The sequence below is a fragment of the Manacus vitellinus genome, unplaced genomic scaffold (genome assembly GCF_001715985.3).
Source record: "Manacus vitellinus isolate BGI_N305 unplaced genomic scaffold, ASM171598v3 scaffold_0_pilon, whole genome shotgun sequence".
Taxonomy (NCBI): Eukaryota; Metazoa; Chordata; class Aves; order Passeriformes; family Pipridae; genus Manacus; species Manacus vitellinus.
In genome coordinates, this window is record NW_021938789.1 from 26,077,336 (window position 1) to 26,092,441 (window position 15,106).

General features: G+C 44.0%; 1 protein-coding gene across 1 annotated transcript in view; it reads left to right on the plus strand.

Moving 5' to 3' along the window:
• Positions 1-8,538: 8,538 nt before the first annotated feature.
• MTNR1A (melatonin receptor 1A) overlaps positions 8,539-15,106 on the plus strand; it is a 58,881-nt gene continuing 52,313 nt past the window's right edge. Inside the window, 4 exon segments of the mRNA XM_029961254.1 lie at positions 8,539-8,572; positions 8,575-8,633; positions 8,636-8,668; positions 8,671-8,734. Coding sequence (XP_029817114.1) covers positions 8,539-8,572; positions 8,575-8,633; positions 8,636-8,668; positions 8,671-8,734 — 190 coding nt within the window.

A 15,106-nucleotide genomic window follows, 5' to 3' on the forward strand; every position in this document is an offset into this window, starting at 1 on the left:
AAATATTTATGGTGTGGTGTTTTTTTTCTGAGAACTAATTATTATGTAGCAAGTGTATTTACCGGAGAATAAAACCTTATTTCCTTGATAATAGGATAGAAAAAAAAATAAGGTGATGCATGTTATTTGTCTATATGAACACTTATAACTACAAGCTGCCACTCATAAATGTTCAAACTGCATTTGTTCTGGAAGCAAACTGCAAATAAAATGTACTGGTCTAGTCCATTTCAATAATACACATATGACCTCTAAGTAAGCATGTTAACAGGCAGCCTATAGCAGCATACACCATATTACACAAAAAAAGGTTCAAGACAAGTATATAAACAACCTCTCCAACAGAAGCAGCATGTCCTCTAGTACATGTCATAACAAGGTTAAGGCTTAGTTTAAAGATTTTTCTTAAGCATTCTGTTTTGCGTATTGATCCAAGCTTCAAGGTTCATCTGGTGTACTTTGAAATTTCTTCCAGAGCCCTGGAGGAAAATGCAAAGCTAATAACATACAGGGTAATAAAGAGATGGAAAATGCCTTTCTTAATCATTAAATATATTTTTATACTAGGGTTTATCTCCCTGGTTCAGCTGTTTACTTGGTTTAAGCAGAAAGTAATTTTCCTTGATTCATCTACTTGTTTCTCTTAAAAAATTCATCAATACAATAGCTGTCCAAAGTGAGATGCATAAATGTCTCTGGTATTTAAACTGCCTCTCACACTGCATAGGTTTTTGTTTTCCAACTCAGCTATCTACCTCTTTGTTTTTCAGTTCACAGGGTGCAAGAGGGAGTTTAGAGGACAGGATTGTAAGATCCATGTTCCCAGTGTATCGAAATGCCACACATTTAAATTCCATTTCAAAAGTCCTTCATTCTAGTCAAAACCAGAACATAACTAGCCTACTAAGGAAGAGCCATAAGAAGTCTCTCAGACCAGTAACAAAAACATTTTATTTCTATTAAAGCCAAAAATCACCACACAGATTAGCTATTAATTGCATCATTACTTCATCTGCTACTAGCTAAAGCAGCAGGACAGGTGTTAGGAATAACACAACAGAAAAGGTAGAAAGATCAAAGAGGACATGACACCTATCCAGGACTTATCTTTCCTCTTCTACCTCACTGCATGACTTCCCTTGCAGTACTGACTTCAGGACAACTGACCTCCTGATGGAGCTGTGCCAGTGACTCTGACACCTTTCCTGTCCAAGAAGATCTTACTCCTTGGAGCATGACAGGAATTCCACATTTTGAGAGCAGATCTGCCTCCTGTCCCTTTAGAGTAGTAGTGTTCACAGGAAAGTCACCCTAAAGTCCAGTCACCTAAGCCATCTTACTTTTTCTTTTTTTGTTTGTATTGGCCTTTATTGAGTATAGCTTTATGCTCATTCAAACACAACAGGAACATGCACCACAACTGGTAAGTCTGAAGAGGCTGCACTAGTCAGAAAGGGGTAAAAGACGAAAGGAAGAAAGAGCTGGATCTTTTCCAACCAATGACAAAGAAGTTTTTATTATATTATTGAGCACCGTCCTTTCCATACCCCTTTGAAAAGAGTATTTGTTTCTCGAAAGAAAATTATTATATGTCAAAGTGATTTCAAAGATAAACACAAGGCATATGACAATGGGACAGACGTGAGAAGAAAGCTTTTCCATATTTTTCAACCTGTCATTCCCAACAGACTTCAGACAAGCAGAAAGGATCTTTAAATGTCAACTTACCTTGATAGGGCTATTTCTCATGTCCACCAACTCCATACAGCAAAATGAGAAGACTCAAGCAAAACTCCCAGGCTCTGCCATCTCAATCTAGAACAGACCTTGCCTAGAATCACAAGCAAAGCATCTAGAAATACATGTTCTTTACTTTCACCCAAAATTTCACTTAAGAACAAAACATGCATTCCTCAAGAAACCTTGACACTGAACTCAGATGTTCTTTCCTAGGATGGGGATGCCAAATTTTGCTTCAATGTGGGCTCTGTGTCACCTAACACAGCCAGGATATGGTTGTGGAGTTCAGGGTCTCAGAGTTCCCATGCAATCCTACAGCTCCCCTATGAAGCTCCATAAACAAAATTTTCCCCATTAACAGGGGAAGGCACCAGGCTTTACAATGACCTGGCAGCGCAGGGTCCCTGTGTTGTCTGTGCTTGATGCAAGCTTGTTGTATCTGCAGGGGTCAGTAATTCCTCTTACTCTGATCTCTGAACTGCACCAGGCTCTACACCCTGCTCTGCAAAAGCCCAGGGTTCCCTTCTGCTTGCTAGTCTACATATACATCCAAATCTCAGTTGCACACTGTGTTCTTATTGTCTAAATTCAGAATGGAGTTTGGAGAAAGCAAACATACACAAAACAATAAAAATCTCTTCCTCCACTGGCCTTCTGTAATTTTCATTGCAGACAATATGTATGTATTCCTTATTTTTTCAAGAGACTGGAAATATGTATCATCACCCTCATTATGCATTTTGATTCCACTGTACTGAAGTCCACCTTGCACTTCAATGACAACATATTTTCTGGGTTGCTTCCTCCAATTTGTCTCTGAAATAGGCCAGTGTTGTGCAACTACAGCTCACAGTGCATGCTCATTAAAGGCAATTCCACATATATGCCCGACATGGTCATGCACATATAGGCTGACCTGAGCAAAATCATACAGAAAAGAGACTTTAAACAGCTGGTGACTCAATTAAAAAATAAAACAAAACAAAACACAAACAAAAAATCAAAAACCAAGTCAAAACAAACCCAAAAAACTCAAAACAAAACAAAACAAAGCCTTATTTTCAAGCATGGAATTTGATCACACATTGGAACATGCCTAACAATACTGGAAAAATATACTCATGACTCTGCTATGCAGTGCTCTAAATCTAGGTTGTCTCTCCTATGCACAGAGAGATATAAGGCACAGGCTCCCTCTAGGCTCACCAGGAGCCTGTGAGGAAAGTCTAACAATTTTGCCCTCATTGTTTTCTTAAGAGTTTTCCATTTCCTGTTCCTGTGCTGCATGGTAGAAATGCACCTTACATTAGTGATTGCCACTGCTGCAAAAACCATATGGGGAAGAACATGGTGGGGGAAAATGTCTCTGCTCTCTCCCTAAAGAGCCACCCATGTTTTAGCCCCATTACTGTGATGTAGTGATCAATTCCATCAGATTTACTGCTATTTTGCATGCAGACTTCACTAGATTGGAAACACATTACACTTAACTCAGGCTTCCAGATTCAAGAATATTTAAAGAAAAATGTTCTCCTTCTGCTACTGCCCACAGTTTTATCTGTCTGTAAGGAAAAGCATAACAATGGGAGAGACACACCTGAAAATAATTCTAATAACAAATGAAAGAGTGACAGCTAAATTTGGAAAGGAATTTTTATTTGAAAAAAATTATAGATGACAAAAATCACTGAAATAAGAAAAAACACTGTGAACTGCATTTTATTTTCTGTTACTCTCAATATATCTGTAATCACACAACAGGCAACATCAATAAAAGAATTCAAAACTGTACCAAGGATTTTATGAGTCACTCATTCAAATTACAACTCTGTTTCCACTGTTTCTTTGGTTTACTCTTTAAAAACTTTTAAATATCAAAAGATCTAGCAGTCTCTACACTGAGAGAGCTCAGTGCTACGTAGTGAACTTTCTTAGCGATTCTTGAGGCATCAGTAGCACTGACAAAAAATTTACCAACAGCCAAGTTCATATGTAGAGCAGCATCACAGCCAGAGGTCTGATGTAATGAAGAGCAGATATCTTCTACCATGGAATGAGCTGCAACAAACCTGCTGCCACACCAGTTTTACTTTTGAGGATGTGGAATTGCACCATCGGTGTATCAGCAAGAGTTGTGTACTAAACATCAGCTGTCAAGGCAAGTTGGTGGGGAAAGCCAAATGACTCTGTCAGTGTGCTGAGAGAGCAGCCCAAGAGGCTGACATGTTATGGTGAAAATGTCTCAGAGCACTGAAGTGAAGAGGAGCTATAAGTTTCCCATCTCTTCTAGAGTGCCCAAGAACCGTCAGCATAGTAACTCTTCTTCAGCATAACAGGGGAACTCTTAAATAATGAAGAACTCAAAATAATGAAGAACAGCATCAGACAGAATCTGCACCCACCTAATTTAATGATAAGCATTCAAATGAGCAGCTGCTTCTACTCTCCACATTACTGCTTGCCACAGAAACACACTGCCACTTCATTTACCTCATGCCTTTCCACCTTAACTCTTAAGATAGTTTCATATTGTCACTACAGAAATACCTATTGTGATTGAGCAGAATAAAGTCTGCATTTATGTATTCATGCAGCTCCTGGGCTTCTCTGAAGGAAAGAAAGGCACCAGAGCATAAAGGATATCAAAAGCTCCTGCTTCACTGCCACAGGCACCGGAACTCACCTGTTTCCTTGTTCCAGTACTCCCATATCTGTATCCAAGTCAACCCCCTCCAAGATACACTGCCTGTCATCAGCTTCTACAGCTATTCTGTCTGATGGATGAAAACTACACAGTACCATGGTAAGAACTTCTTCAGATGGAGTTAAGTGTTATGTCTTTTACCCTTACATTCCCTTCTCTGCCACGCACCACTACCAGCATGCTCTCAGTACTTGCTCTTGTTACTGACCATCTCAGTCCCACCTGCCATTCTCTTACTCAGAGAACCAGCTGAATTGATAATTTCTTCTCACGCTTTCTACATTTTCACCGACTTTTTCAGACAGATGGTGCTCATCTATTATCCCTTGCTGGGTAAGAGCTTCTCCACAGGAAAGGCAAACCTGGAGCCAAGGAAAATCATAGCCCAGGCATTGTCCACACCAACCAGAGCATAGTCTCACAAGACCTAAGAGCAGCAGGCAGAGCCAGATGCTGACAGCAGGCTCAGTTGACAGCCCTAGATAGAACAAAGAGAAGACTCAGGCCCAGAACCCACCCAGAGAGCCCAGGATGCATTAACAGGAAACAGGACCAAAACCAAGACTACAACATCAGTTCAAGGTCTTTCAGGAAACTTGGGTGGAGACAAAACAGGTAGCAGTCACACTTCGAACCTAATTCAAACAATGACAAATGAGGCCTCTTCTATGACAGATCAGACAAATTCTGTGTGTCTTCATGTAATAAGATCTCTACCAACTTTTCTGATTACAGTGAAGTCAATCCTGATTTAAATAATTATAATATGGGGTGACTGGCCCTAATGACTTGTTTGGTCTTATGCCTTGATCTTATCTTACACTGCTTTCAGTTAGTTATACTTTAAAAACACATATGTAGAAAAAGTGTAGAAAATGTGAGAGCAGAGAGACCAGCCCCAGAGGATGTAACAGACAGTACCAAACTGCCTCTAAGACTGTCTGACTGACTCTGAATGTTGATTGGTGTGAAATAGCCTGATGTTTTTAGATCTGCTCCTCTGCAGTTTTCACAGCTTGTTTTGAGTGGCATCTAAAAGTCTCTAACTCTCCAAAATGTGAGTAAACAATTGTAAAACCTTAAAGGTCAGCATTTTCTAGCATGAGGTGTCTCTGCCAAGGTGAGAGGGAGGAAAGAGAAGGTTGTCCCATTCCCTGGTGGGAATGGGAAGGTGGTTCTTGCTGGAGCCTGATCCACATTCTGATGCTCACCCCCCTTTCTCCAGGAAACAAAGTCAGCACATAGAGCAATAACACAAGACTTCTCAATGTATCATGGCCCTTACTGGTGCTTGGGTCAGCCTTAGCTCTGATAGGTTTTCTGACAGAACCTCTTCAGTTCCCTTTTCAGGAGGCATTCCCCTCCCTGAGCATTGCTCTCAACAGCACAAGTAACCTTTCTTTGGTCTTGTCACAAGACTAAAATGGGATAGACGGAGTGATGTCTCCAGTCCCCTGTGGGCATAAGACGGGATAGATGGAGTGATGTCTCCAGTCCCCTGTGGGCCTAAGTTGCAAACATGTCACTGAACATCTCAGGAATGAGACAAATGACAGTAGTCCCTGCGTGGACCAGAATCCTTTCTTTTTCTGAAGCAAAATCCCAGGCTGATCCTCATCATTGCTCTAAATTCTGGTTAAAAATACCTGACCTTGTGAGACTTCACAGTTCTCCCCGGGCAGCCAGCCCCTCCCTGTCCAGCAAAACACCTGCTGATGTTTACTGAGGACCAGAGAGTTATGCCTGTCTTCACGTGTGCCTGCCCTTGATCTGATGGCCCCCTGATACTGGCTCTTCGTATATGTAATCTTCTCCTACAGCTTGATAACTTACTTGTTATGCACCCACACGGACACATGCGCCGACCTGCAAGAGGGGGTTGTGGGGGGGCGGCAGGTGGATGTGGATGTCAGGGTGTGCTCAATCGCCCTCTGCCCAAGAGCTGCGGCACCGCACTGGGGGCGGAGGGGGGAGGTTCCTCCTGCAGCCTCCCCTGTACTCGGGCTGCTGCTGTCCATCTCCAGTGATGGGCTCTGCTCTCCTCGGGAAGCAGTTGGAAGGAATGCTCTGCAGTGCTGACACATCTCCCCGGATCCGCTGTTTATCGGGGCGGGGGGAAAAAAACTCTACCGGAATACTGAGCACTTAGTAAGTGATCAAATAATCATCGCTCCTCCACGGAACAAAACTGGTCTCGTTCGCCAGCGGGAGTCTGAGCCGCTGTTTCCGTGCTCCGCCGCCCACGGTGGTGAAAGAAAACCCTGGATGAATGGGAAGCTCGGGGTTTCCCTGCCACCCACCACCTCCGCAGCCCAGCCCAGCCCAGCCGTGTGGGCCGGGACTGCGGCGCCTGCCGGGGGCGGGAGCGCCTCTGCTGCCCTGCTGTGCTGCTTCTTGCTGCCCGCCCGCCCTGCCTTTTCCCGCGCCCTCTCCGCGGGCCTGCGCGGACCCGGCTGGCTTCCCCCGGCTGCCTTGCCAACCCGGCCGCCCCTTACGTAACTATTTGGTCCCACACTTTGGTTATCCCCCTAACCTCGGAACGGCCCGCTGGATTACAGCACCGTGGACCGCCTGGGCGGCTTTTTTTGAAGCGCAGGCCTGCGGCCGCAGGAGCCCCTCCTGCCCCGCGCAGATCCCGCAGGGACACTGCCTGTGCAGCACCCCGTGGAGGCTGCGCCGCCTCAGGAGGAGCCCCGCGCTCCCACCACAGACTCCTCCATTTCCCGGTGCTTTCTCCCCCCTCTCTCGCCGCGGACTCCCTCCTTTCCCTCCGCGGTTCAGGGTACTCCCAGTCGCAGCCCCCCCATAAGCGCTCTGTCCGGGATGGCGGTGCGCGGGGTCGCCCCTGGCCGCCAGCGCCGCTCCCAGCCCTGCACTCCGCGGAGGACAGCGCGCACTGCCATTCGTGCTCGCAGCCCATTATCCTGAATGGGAGAGTAATTCCCACGCCCAGCTTGCTCAGAGATTTTCAATAGCTCTATACCACGTAAGCGAGAAGAATCGGCCACAAGCAAATGCCTTAATTTTATTTTTTTTTTTTTTTTTTTTTTTACCGGAGCGCCCACCGCACGAGGGGATGAAGGGATACTCCATTCACTGAACTGGGTACTCCTCACGGCTGGGCAATGGTTTCCTGTTCCCTCCGCGCTGCTTTTGGGGAACAGCGGAGCCAGACCTCACCGGGCTCGTAGGGGTGGCAAAGGGCATCCCCGCTACCTTGCTCTCTGTCTTCCCGGTGCAACTCGTCCCCGCTGCCGAAGCCCGAAGGGACAGGGGAGGAAGCGCTACAGGGAAGGAAGGCGGGGGTGGGGGTGTGTGTGTCCCCCCCGCCGCCTCGCTTGCTGTAACAGCACGTGGTGCTCCTGGGACGCGGGTCCTCAAACGCCCCCCCCCCGTCCGCCCAGCCAGCTCGGCTTCGCGAGGAGCTTTTTATAGCAGCCCCGACACGCTCCCCGATGGGAGGTTTCTCGCCGCGCTCACGTTACCGTGCGGGTGCGATGTTAAACGAAGGAGGGGGAGGAGGGGAAGGGAGTCCAGCGAGCGCCTAATTAAGCGCCGGCGTTAACCAGGAGAGCTAAAAATAGCGGCGAGCGCTGCAAACCACCCAACCGCAGACAGCAACCCCCGTCGGTCCCTCTCGCGCCTCCGCCGCTGAATGGAGCGGCCGGCGGCTGAATGGAGCGGGCGGGAGCATGAATGGGAGCGGCGGGTGGCGGGCGGCGGGCCGGCGGGAGTGCGTGCGGATGGCGCGGGCGCAGCCGGAGCCCCGGCGCGCACGTGCGGCGCGGGGGGCGGTCGGTGTCACCTGGCGGCGCGGTGGCGGCGGGCGGTGGCGGGGCGGCGGGAGGGGAGCTTATAAAGTGTCCCGCCGCGGCACGGTACACTCTTGGGGAAACTGCCCGGCTCGAGTAGCGGCAGGTGGCCATGGGAGGCGGCTCCCGCCAGCCCCGCTCGCCTTGGGCGGGCAGCCCCGCGGCGGTAGGGCGGCTGTGGCCGGGGCCCCCGCCCGGACTTGCGTCCTACCGGGACGCAGCGCCGGCGAGCGACCCGCTTTCACGCGTACTTCGGCTTTGCCCTGGGTGGCAGCGGCAGGAATGAGACTTGACGGGAGCGAGCTGAACCGCTCCGTCCTCCGCGGGACCCGCCGTGCGAGGGTGCCCGCGCCGCCAGCCCGGGGGTGACCTCCACTTGGCCGCCCCATCACTCATCTTCACCATCGTGTTAGGACCTTGCTTGGGCAACCTCTGGTCGTTCTTTCGATCTACCGCAACAAGAAGCTGCGAAACGCGGGTAAGGGGCGATGGGAAGGCCCGGGGGCGCCGCCCGGGCTGGGGTGGGGAGGTCCGCGGTCCCGGGTCGCGGAGCTGTGGCCGCTTCGTCTGTCCGTAAAACTTTCCCCGGGCGCGCAACTCCAGGGCTGGGCTCTGCTCGCATCCTCAGCTGGCGGTTATAGGCTGTGACAGATGCTAAGGGCTTCGTCTTCCTTGTCGAGTCGGTAATCGAGCGGGAAAGGGTATTTTTAGCTCCCGCCACCGAGTCGTGGTGCTATTTTTAGCTCTCGGCAGTTCCCACCTAGCAAAAGAGAGCGGCAAGTAAGCCGCACTTAAGAATGAAATGTAGTCACCATACCGGGGATGCTGCTGTGGCATACAGTGTGTGTCTGTGCATGCTGGATGCTATTCTTCTGATTGATTTTCTTTGAGTTACAGAAATGTCTCCAGTAACAAATGCTATGGTTGGAGCTTCAAATCAAGGAAATACGAAATTATAAACATTGCAGGATTCAGGCAATTCCCTCACCCTGCTTTGTTCACCTCCTACTTGCTGTCTAGGTCTTTGGGGAATGGGAAACATCTAACAGAAAACAGCTTTAGGCACGTTTTTTAAAAAAGTAAAACTCTAATTTTGACAGGATAGAATCTGTGCTGGCCTATTGAGTAAATCCCTCTTAGTTCATGGATTATTGGTCAGACAGGCAGGAACTTCTTCAGATTCATTCTGCTTTATCATGTCAGACCAGCTGCTGCGCACGTGTACCAAATCTGTGCACTCTAAATCCTGTGCATCTTTCATTGAAAAAATACAGGAGCATGGGAGGAGAGCCACACTGTTAATGAAAGCAGAATTTCACTCCCTGACAACTGGGAAGCTGCTTTTATTTTTTTCCCAACTCAGCTCTCAGGGTCTTTATTATTACTCCACTAAGTTCATTACCTAGTGGTTTAAAATTCATCTGAGGTGGAACTTGAGCCCAGGCTTTGCTGTGAGCTAGCCTAAGATAGCTATAGCTATTGGACTCTGGCAAACAGTGGCATGCTAAACTTTCTAAGGTTAATTCAGGTAATTCAAATGTATTGTACATTTCAGTTTTATTCAGCCACAGTGGAATGCCACACACAAGATCAAAACGAAGAGTAACAAATTTTATTTTTTTTCTCCCTGTGGTTGCCGCTGATGTAAATTCTAAAAGCTATATTTGCTTCCTGCTTTCATTCACAGAAATCTCATTCACTGGAGCTGGCAGGGTTACACACTGCCATAGTGTGTAATTGAGAGGAGACTCAAACTCCGGAAGTCCAAGTCAGCACTTGACTACTCTTGTTCCCTGGGATATTTTCAGATGGGGGGAAGAGAGGGTTGAGACAGGCATATTACTGGGGCTACACCAGGGGAAAGGGTGATATTCTCCTCCTCAATTAGTAAATCGATTTACTATCTATTCAGCACTTCTGTGGGGAGTTGCAATACAAACGTGTCTGGTAGTAAGTCTGAAATAAACGTGGTGCCTGTTTTTTGGAAACAACTGAATCATTGGGCTCTATATGTGTGCATACTCTCTGCTGTACATCTCATGTAATCCCTCTTGAAACTCAACACGTGCTCACTTGCTCACTCTTACTGCATTTCTTGTTCTTGCCTTTTCTGTCATAGTGGCTGTTAAGAACTGCAGCAAACTGGCAACAGTAATCTCCTACAGCCAGGGGAATAGAGCATTCTTCTGAACATAAACTATTTGAGACTGGAACGTGAACTAGATAATGATTTACCCTCTGAAATTAAGGATTAATAAAAACAAGTAGATACTTTGTACTATATGGTAGATAGTTTATACTTCTTTTTAGCAAAAAAATAGCAAGCTTTTATTGTTAAGTTTTTTGTAGGTTTTTCTTTCTTTAAAATATGGGCGTTTTAGTACATGGATAAAGGGAAACTTTGGAAATAACATAATTGATAAGATTCAAAAAGGTGTGCTAAGTGTTTTTGATTAATCCTGCAAAGTCCTATGCCTGGACATAACTTTACTTATGTGAGCACCACTATTAAATTTGGCCTTCAGTTAAAAAGGGGTTACTCAGGCAAGTAAACTTAAGACAGGGCATAAGTATTTAGAAAACTCTGGCCTAATATTTGTAAATCTGAAGACTAAAGTCTCCTAAATCTTGTTTACACTAATTCAGATTATTCAGGAAGGGATTATATTGAAAATAATCTGCTTTATACATACAACTAGCTTGTAACTTGGTGATGTCAAAGACAGTTATGACTTTCTAGAGAGATGTAATAAGAAAGGAAATTCTGGTTTTGCAACAACTTATATTAATAAGTATGGCTGGCATATTTATTGAGGAAAAAGGACACAGGATGAAAATTCCAGCGGAAAAAGGTCAGGGAGGAACAGAAGATGCCTCCTGAAGAACATGTATCTCACTGAAGATTTTCTTCCCTCTTTGCAAGAGAGGACTAACAGAAATAAAGAGTATTTTAACACTTTACCAAAAAAGTGGATTTGGTGGGGGAAAACATCTTTCATCTCTGTCCTACTCTATTATATAAATATTTTTTGGAAGATAACTGCAAATTGAACCTGTGGACTTATGATTTTAAAAGTGCATTGGGGAATAGTAGGAAGGCCTAGAAAAACCTTCTCAACAAGTGATGTAACCTTCCTGACAGTCAGAAGGTTAGTAAAAGACACTGATCAAAGCAGAGAAGTCAGTAACTCGAAGTTTGTCTCAGCAAGCGAGGAGTGTCTGATACTACAGACTCCTTCATAGGCACAAGCATGGCTTCAGTAGATGCTCTTCTAGACACAGAAGCTGATGATGCAACTGGTAGGATCCTCTTTTATTTAATGTACTTGACTTGTAATAAGTTGCATAGTTCTGGTCTGTTTTTAATTTTATGGTGGCTTTGTAATCTAAGAGGTGCCTGACACCAATTCAGTCCTGATGGGAACAGCTGCAATTTAATGTTGACCTACACAAAGACTGAATTTGGTTTATGATGTCTGTGATCTTTTAACTTTGGCACAAAGTTCAAGGGAAACATTCAAGGCATAAGGATTTTAATGACTATATCTTGATAGCACATTCATACATCTTGAACTTTAAACTGATGTGCTTTCTTTAATAATTAATTTCTTAAAAGAATGAGAATAGCTCACTTAAAAAAGTTTTGTGTAAATCATTCTAAGGTGTCTTGTTTTCCATTACTAATATTCATACATCAGAAATAAGGTCATTCAACATTTTCACCCTGAAATGATGCAGTAACTAGCATTAGGGAAAGTGGATTAAAGAACTACTGGTACTTTTAGCAATAAGTGTAGTTTTTACTTGAAACTATCTACATTTAATTAGAGCACCTCAGAAAACCGAAGAGATCATATGAAGTGATTTATGTGATACACACAAATTTGGTGATTGCTGGTATCCTTATGCCTTTTTTGTTACCCACACCAAGAAAAACAATGCATCAAGAACAAGGTGAGGGAGCAGTTCTGTCTTTGACTACGGAGATTAGTTTATGAGTTGTGACATTAAAATGTCAGTTAGAATGCACCTGTCATTTTGGTGATGGTGGATTTGGGTAATGATTGCAGAACTGGACCATTCTTAAGGTCAATGAAAAAAGCTTTCTTGAGTGCTATCACACCTCTTGCTCTTCTTTCTCTTCCTTTTGAAACTATTATCTTGGCCTGGTGGGTTACTTTTTTCCTGGGCACTTTTATGTGTTGAGGTCCAGAGGTTCCCTGACTACCCCTCCAACAGAGCCCTGTGTGAGAAGGGAGCCTCCAGCAGGCAAGAAGAGTCCCAGCAGTCTCACCCTCGCTCTTCTTTGCCTGTTCTATCTGCTAACATCTGACAGGGGTTGGGATAATACAGGGACTGGTGCCAAGCTGGTAACTAGCACCTACCACATCAGGGCAGAAAGCTGCATTCACCCTTCTCATCCATCTCTGTTCTGTGCTAGATGTATTTGGGGTTCTATACTTTTTCCCAGTTTTCCATGTCCTTGGCCCAAATGTTTTGTTGCTAAAGCTCTTTGTTTTGTTAATAGTAAGGAAAGCAGAGAGGAAGCTCAATATTGCTGTGTTGCTGAGGCCTCAGGCCCCTGGAGCAGCAAGATGCAGTTAACTTCACTAGGACTGCACACATGCTTAAACCTACGTATGTGTGGTAACTACTTCTCTGAATGAGATGGCAATGAAAAAGGGAAAAACCCCAATGTTTGTATGCTCACCTCTTTTAGGTCCAAGAGTTCTGTGAAGACAGCTCTGTGAGTGCAAACAAGAATAATAAACTCAAGAGTAATCTCCAAAATCAGTGAAGTTACTTTTGAAAGAACTAAGGAACACAGCTACTTACGATTTTTTTTTTTCTAATTCAGTCTTTGCTAAATAAAACAGTCATTGCAGAATTGAGGATGAGAATCTATCAGTAAGAATTCCATTTTGGAGGCTTTTCAAACAGGTCCTGGGTTTCAGTTTGAGCAGTGTAAGAATCTAGTTGAAGAGTGTTCCTCTCTTAGTGCACTTTCTAGAATGTAAATTGGAACTATCTTTTGATAGTCAGATTGGAGATATCATAAGCCTTTTCAGAAAAGTATTGTTCTTGATGACGTTTTGTTTTTTAATTTTAAAATTATAATGTTAAATGCTATAGTAAAGATTGTTTTATCTAATAAATAAAACTCCTGTTGTGAATTCAGACTAATGGAGTCATTCTTTTTGTCACAGGTGATCCTTGGACTTCATTTTTGTGCCCTGAGAGACTGGGTAGCCCGACAAATACTTGACTCAAGGAGGAGAACTTGTAGAAGATCAAGCGGTAGCACAAATTCAGGGTTCTGATAAAAACTGAGATGTTGATGGCAATGAACATTATTTCAGAAATTAATAACTTCCAGTATTAAAAATGGTAAGCTGTTTGGGAGAAGGGAAAATGTCTAGTGGAGATGCTGAACTTTGCCCATTGTTGAAAAGAACTGAGCATAAAAGTACAGTTTCAATAAAGTCATTCCACAGATTGGTTTTGATTGAATACTTTACCGAATCAAAGGTTTACTTCAAAGACTTTTTAAATGGTGCTGTGCTGCTGAGCAAATGTAGAGATGAGTATTTCAAATAATTAATAATTTGTTCTAACTAATGTGTCTGTCAAACTCAGATATTGATTCTTTCTGCATTTTGAAGTATTCAGAGGCATTGCTTTTTCTAGTTGTCTGCTGCCAGTGGGCAGTGGTACTGATATGTTCTGCTATTTGCTCTCTTTTGGGTTATGTTTTTGAGGGGCTCTCCCTTTTCTCATTAAGTTTTTTTTGCATCTTTAATCTTTTTATTAGCAGTTTCTCATCTGCTTCTACTCTTACCTCCTTTTTCTATTTCTTTTTACACTATGCACTTTTCTGTCATGTTATAATATAGATACTTCATGTCTTTCTAGGGTAAGACATCATCAGCAAGTCTAGGTTAGTGACGGAAAATACTACCAAGAATAGGCATCCAGTGCTGATGTGACAATGTCTGTTCTCTTTCTACAGTGAGGCTTGCTTTCCTAGGGCAATAAAAACATTGCAGTGTCAATTCAATGCTATGCATCACAGTTTAGTTTTGCAACCTCAATAATAACTTGTCACCCTTGCTGTTGGCAGTTTTTCTTCTAGTCACATCTGTATGCTGCCTTAAATCCCACATTTTCCACTCCTGAGAAACAATTACCAACCTCTGTTTCAGAAGGACAAGGATAACTCAAATTCTTCAGGACAAGAGAACACAATTTTTTAACAAAGCTTACTCAATGAACAAATAAACATGTATTTAACATGTTAGTAGTTAAGTAATGCTTGGGACTGTAATACAGATGCTACTACTAAACAAGTGTTCTTTCAAAATCTAGCCCTCCTGAAGTCACACAGATGGACAATATTACAGTTCAGTAGGATAATCAAGGTTCATACCTAAATGACAGAATAAAGGTCTGATTATCTTATCTTTTTAAGATTGGATCAAACATACAAAGAAAACCTTACCAGTGCCCTTAAATTCAGATGACAAACATGCTGCAACCTTCTTATTGTCTTCTTTTTTCAAGTAGAGCAGAAACTGAGGATAATCAATAAATCTATTTACAACATTTAGATAGTAGCTTCTAAATAGCTTTGTGGTGATAACTGACCACTATGTGTGAAAAGTTTCATATTCTGCAGTTCTTTTTTTTAATGACATTTATCTGTAAAGAGGAGGCAAACTTATACCCCTTCCTTGCACCAGAAGTAAAAGACTCAGCTCATTCTTTTCATTTTACAAATGATCTAGTATAGTAGCAGGTCATATAGTTATATATGGTTTTTGGAGAAGAGGTATCAGATTACTGATGATCA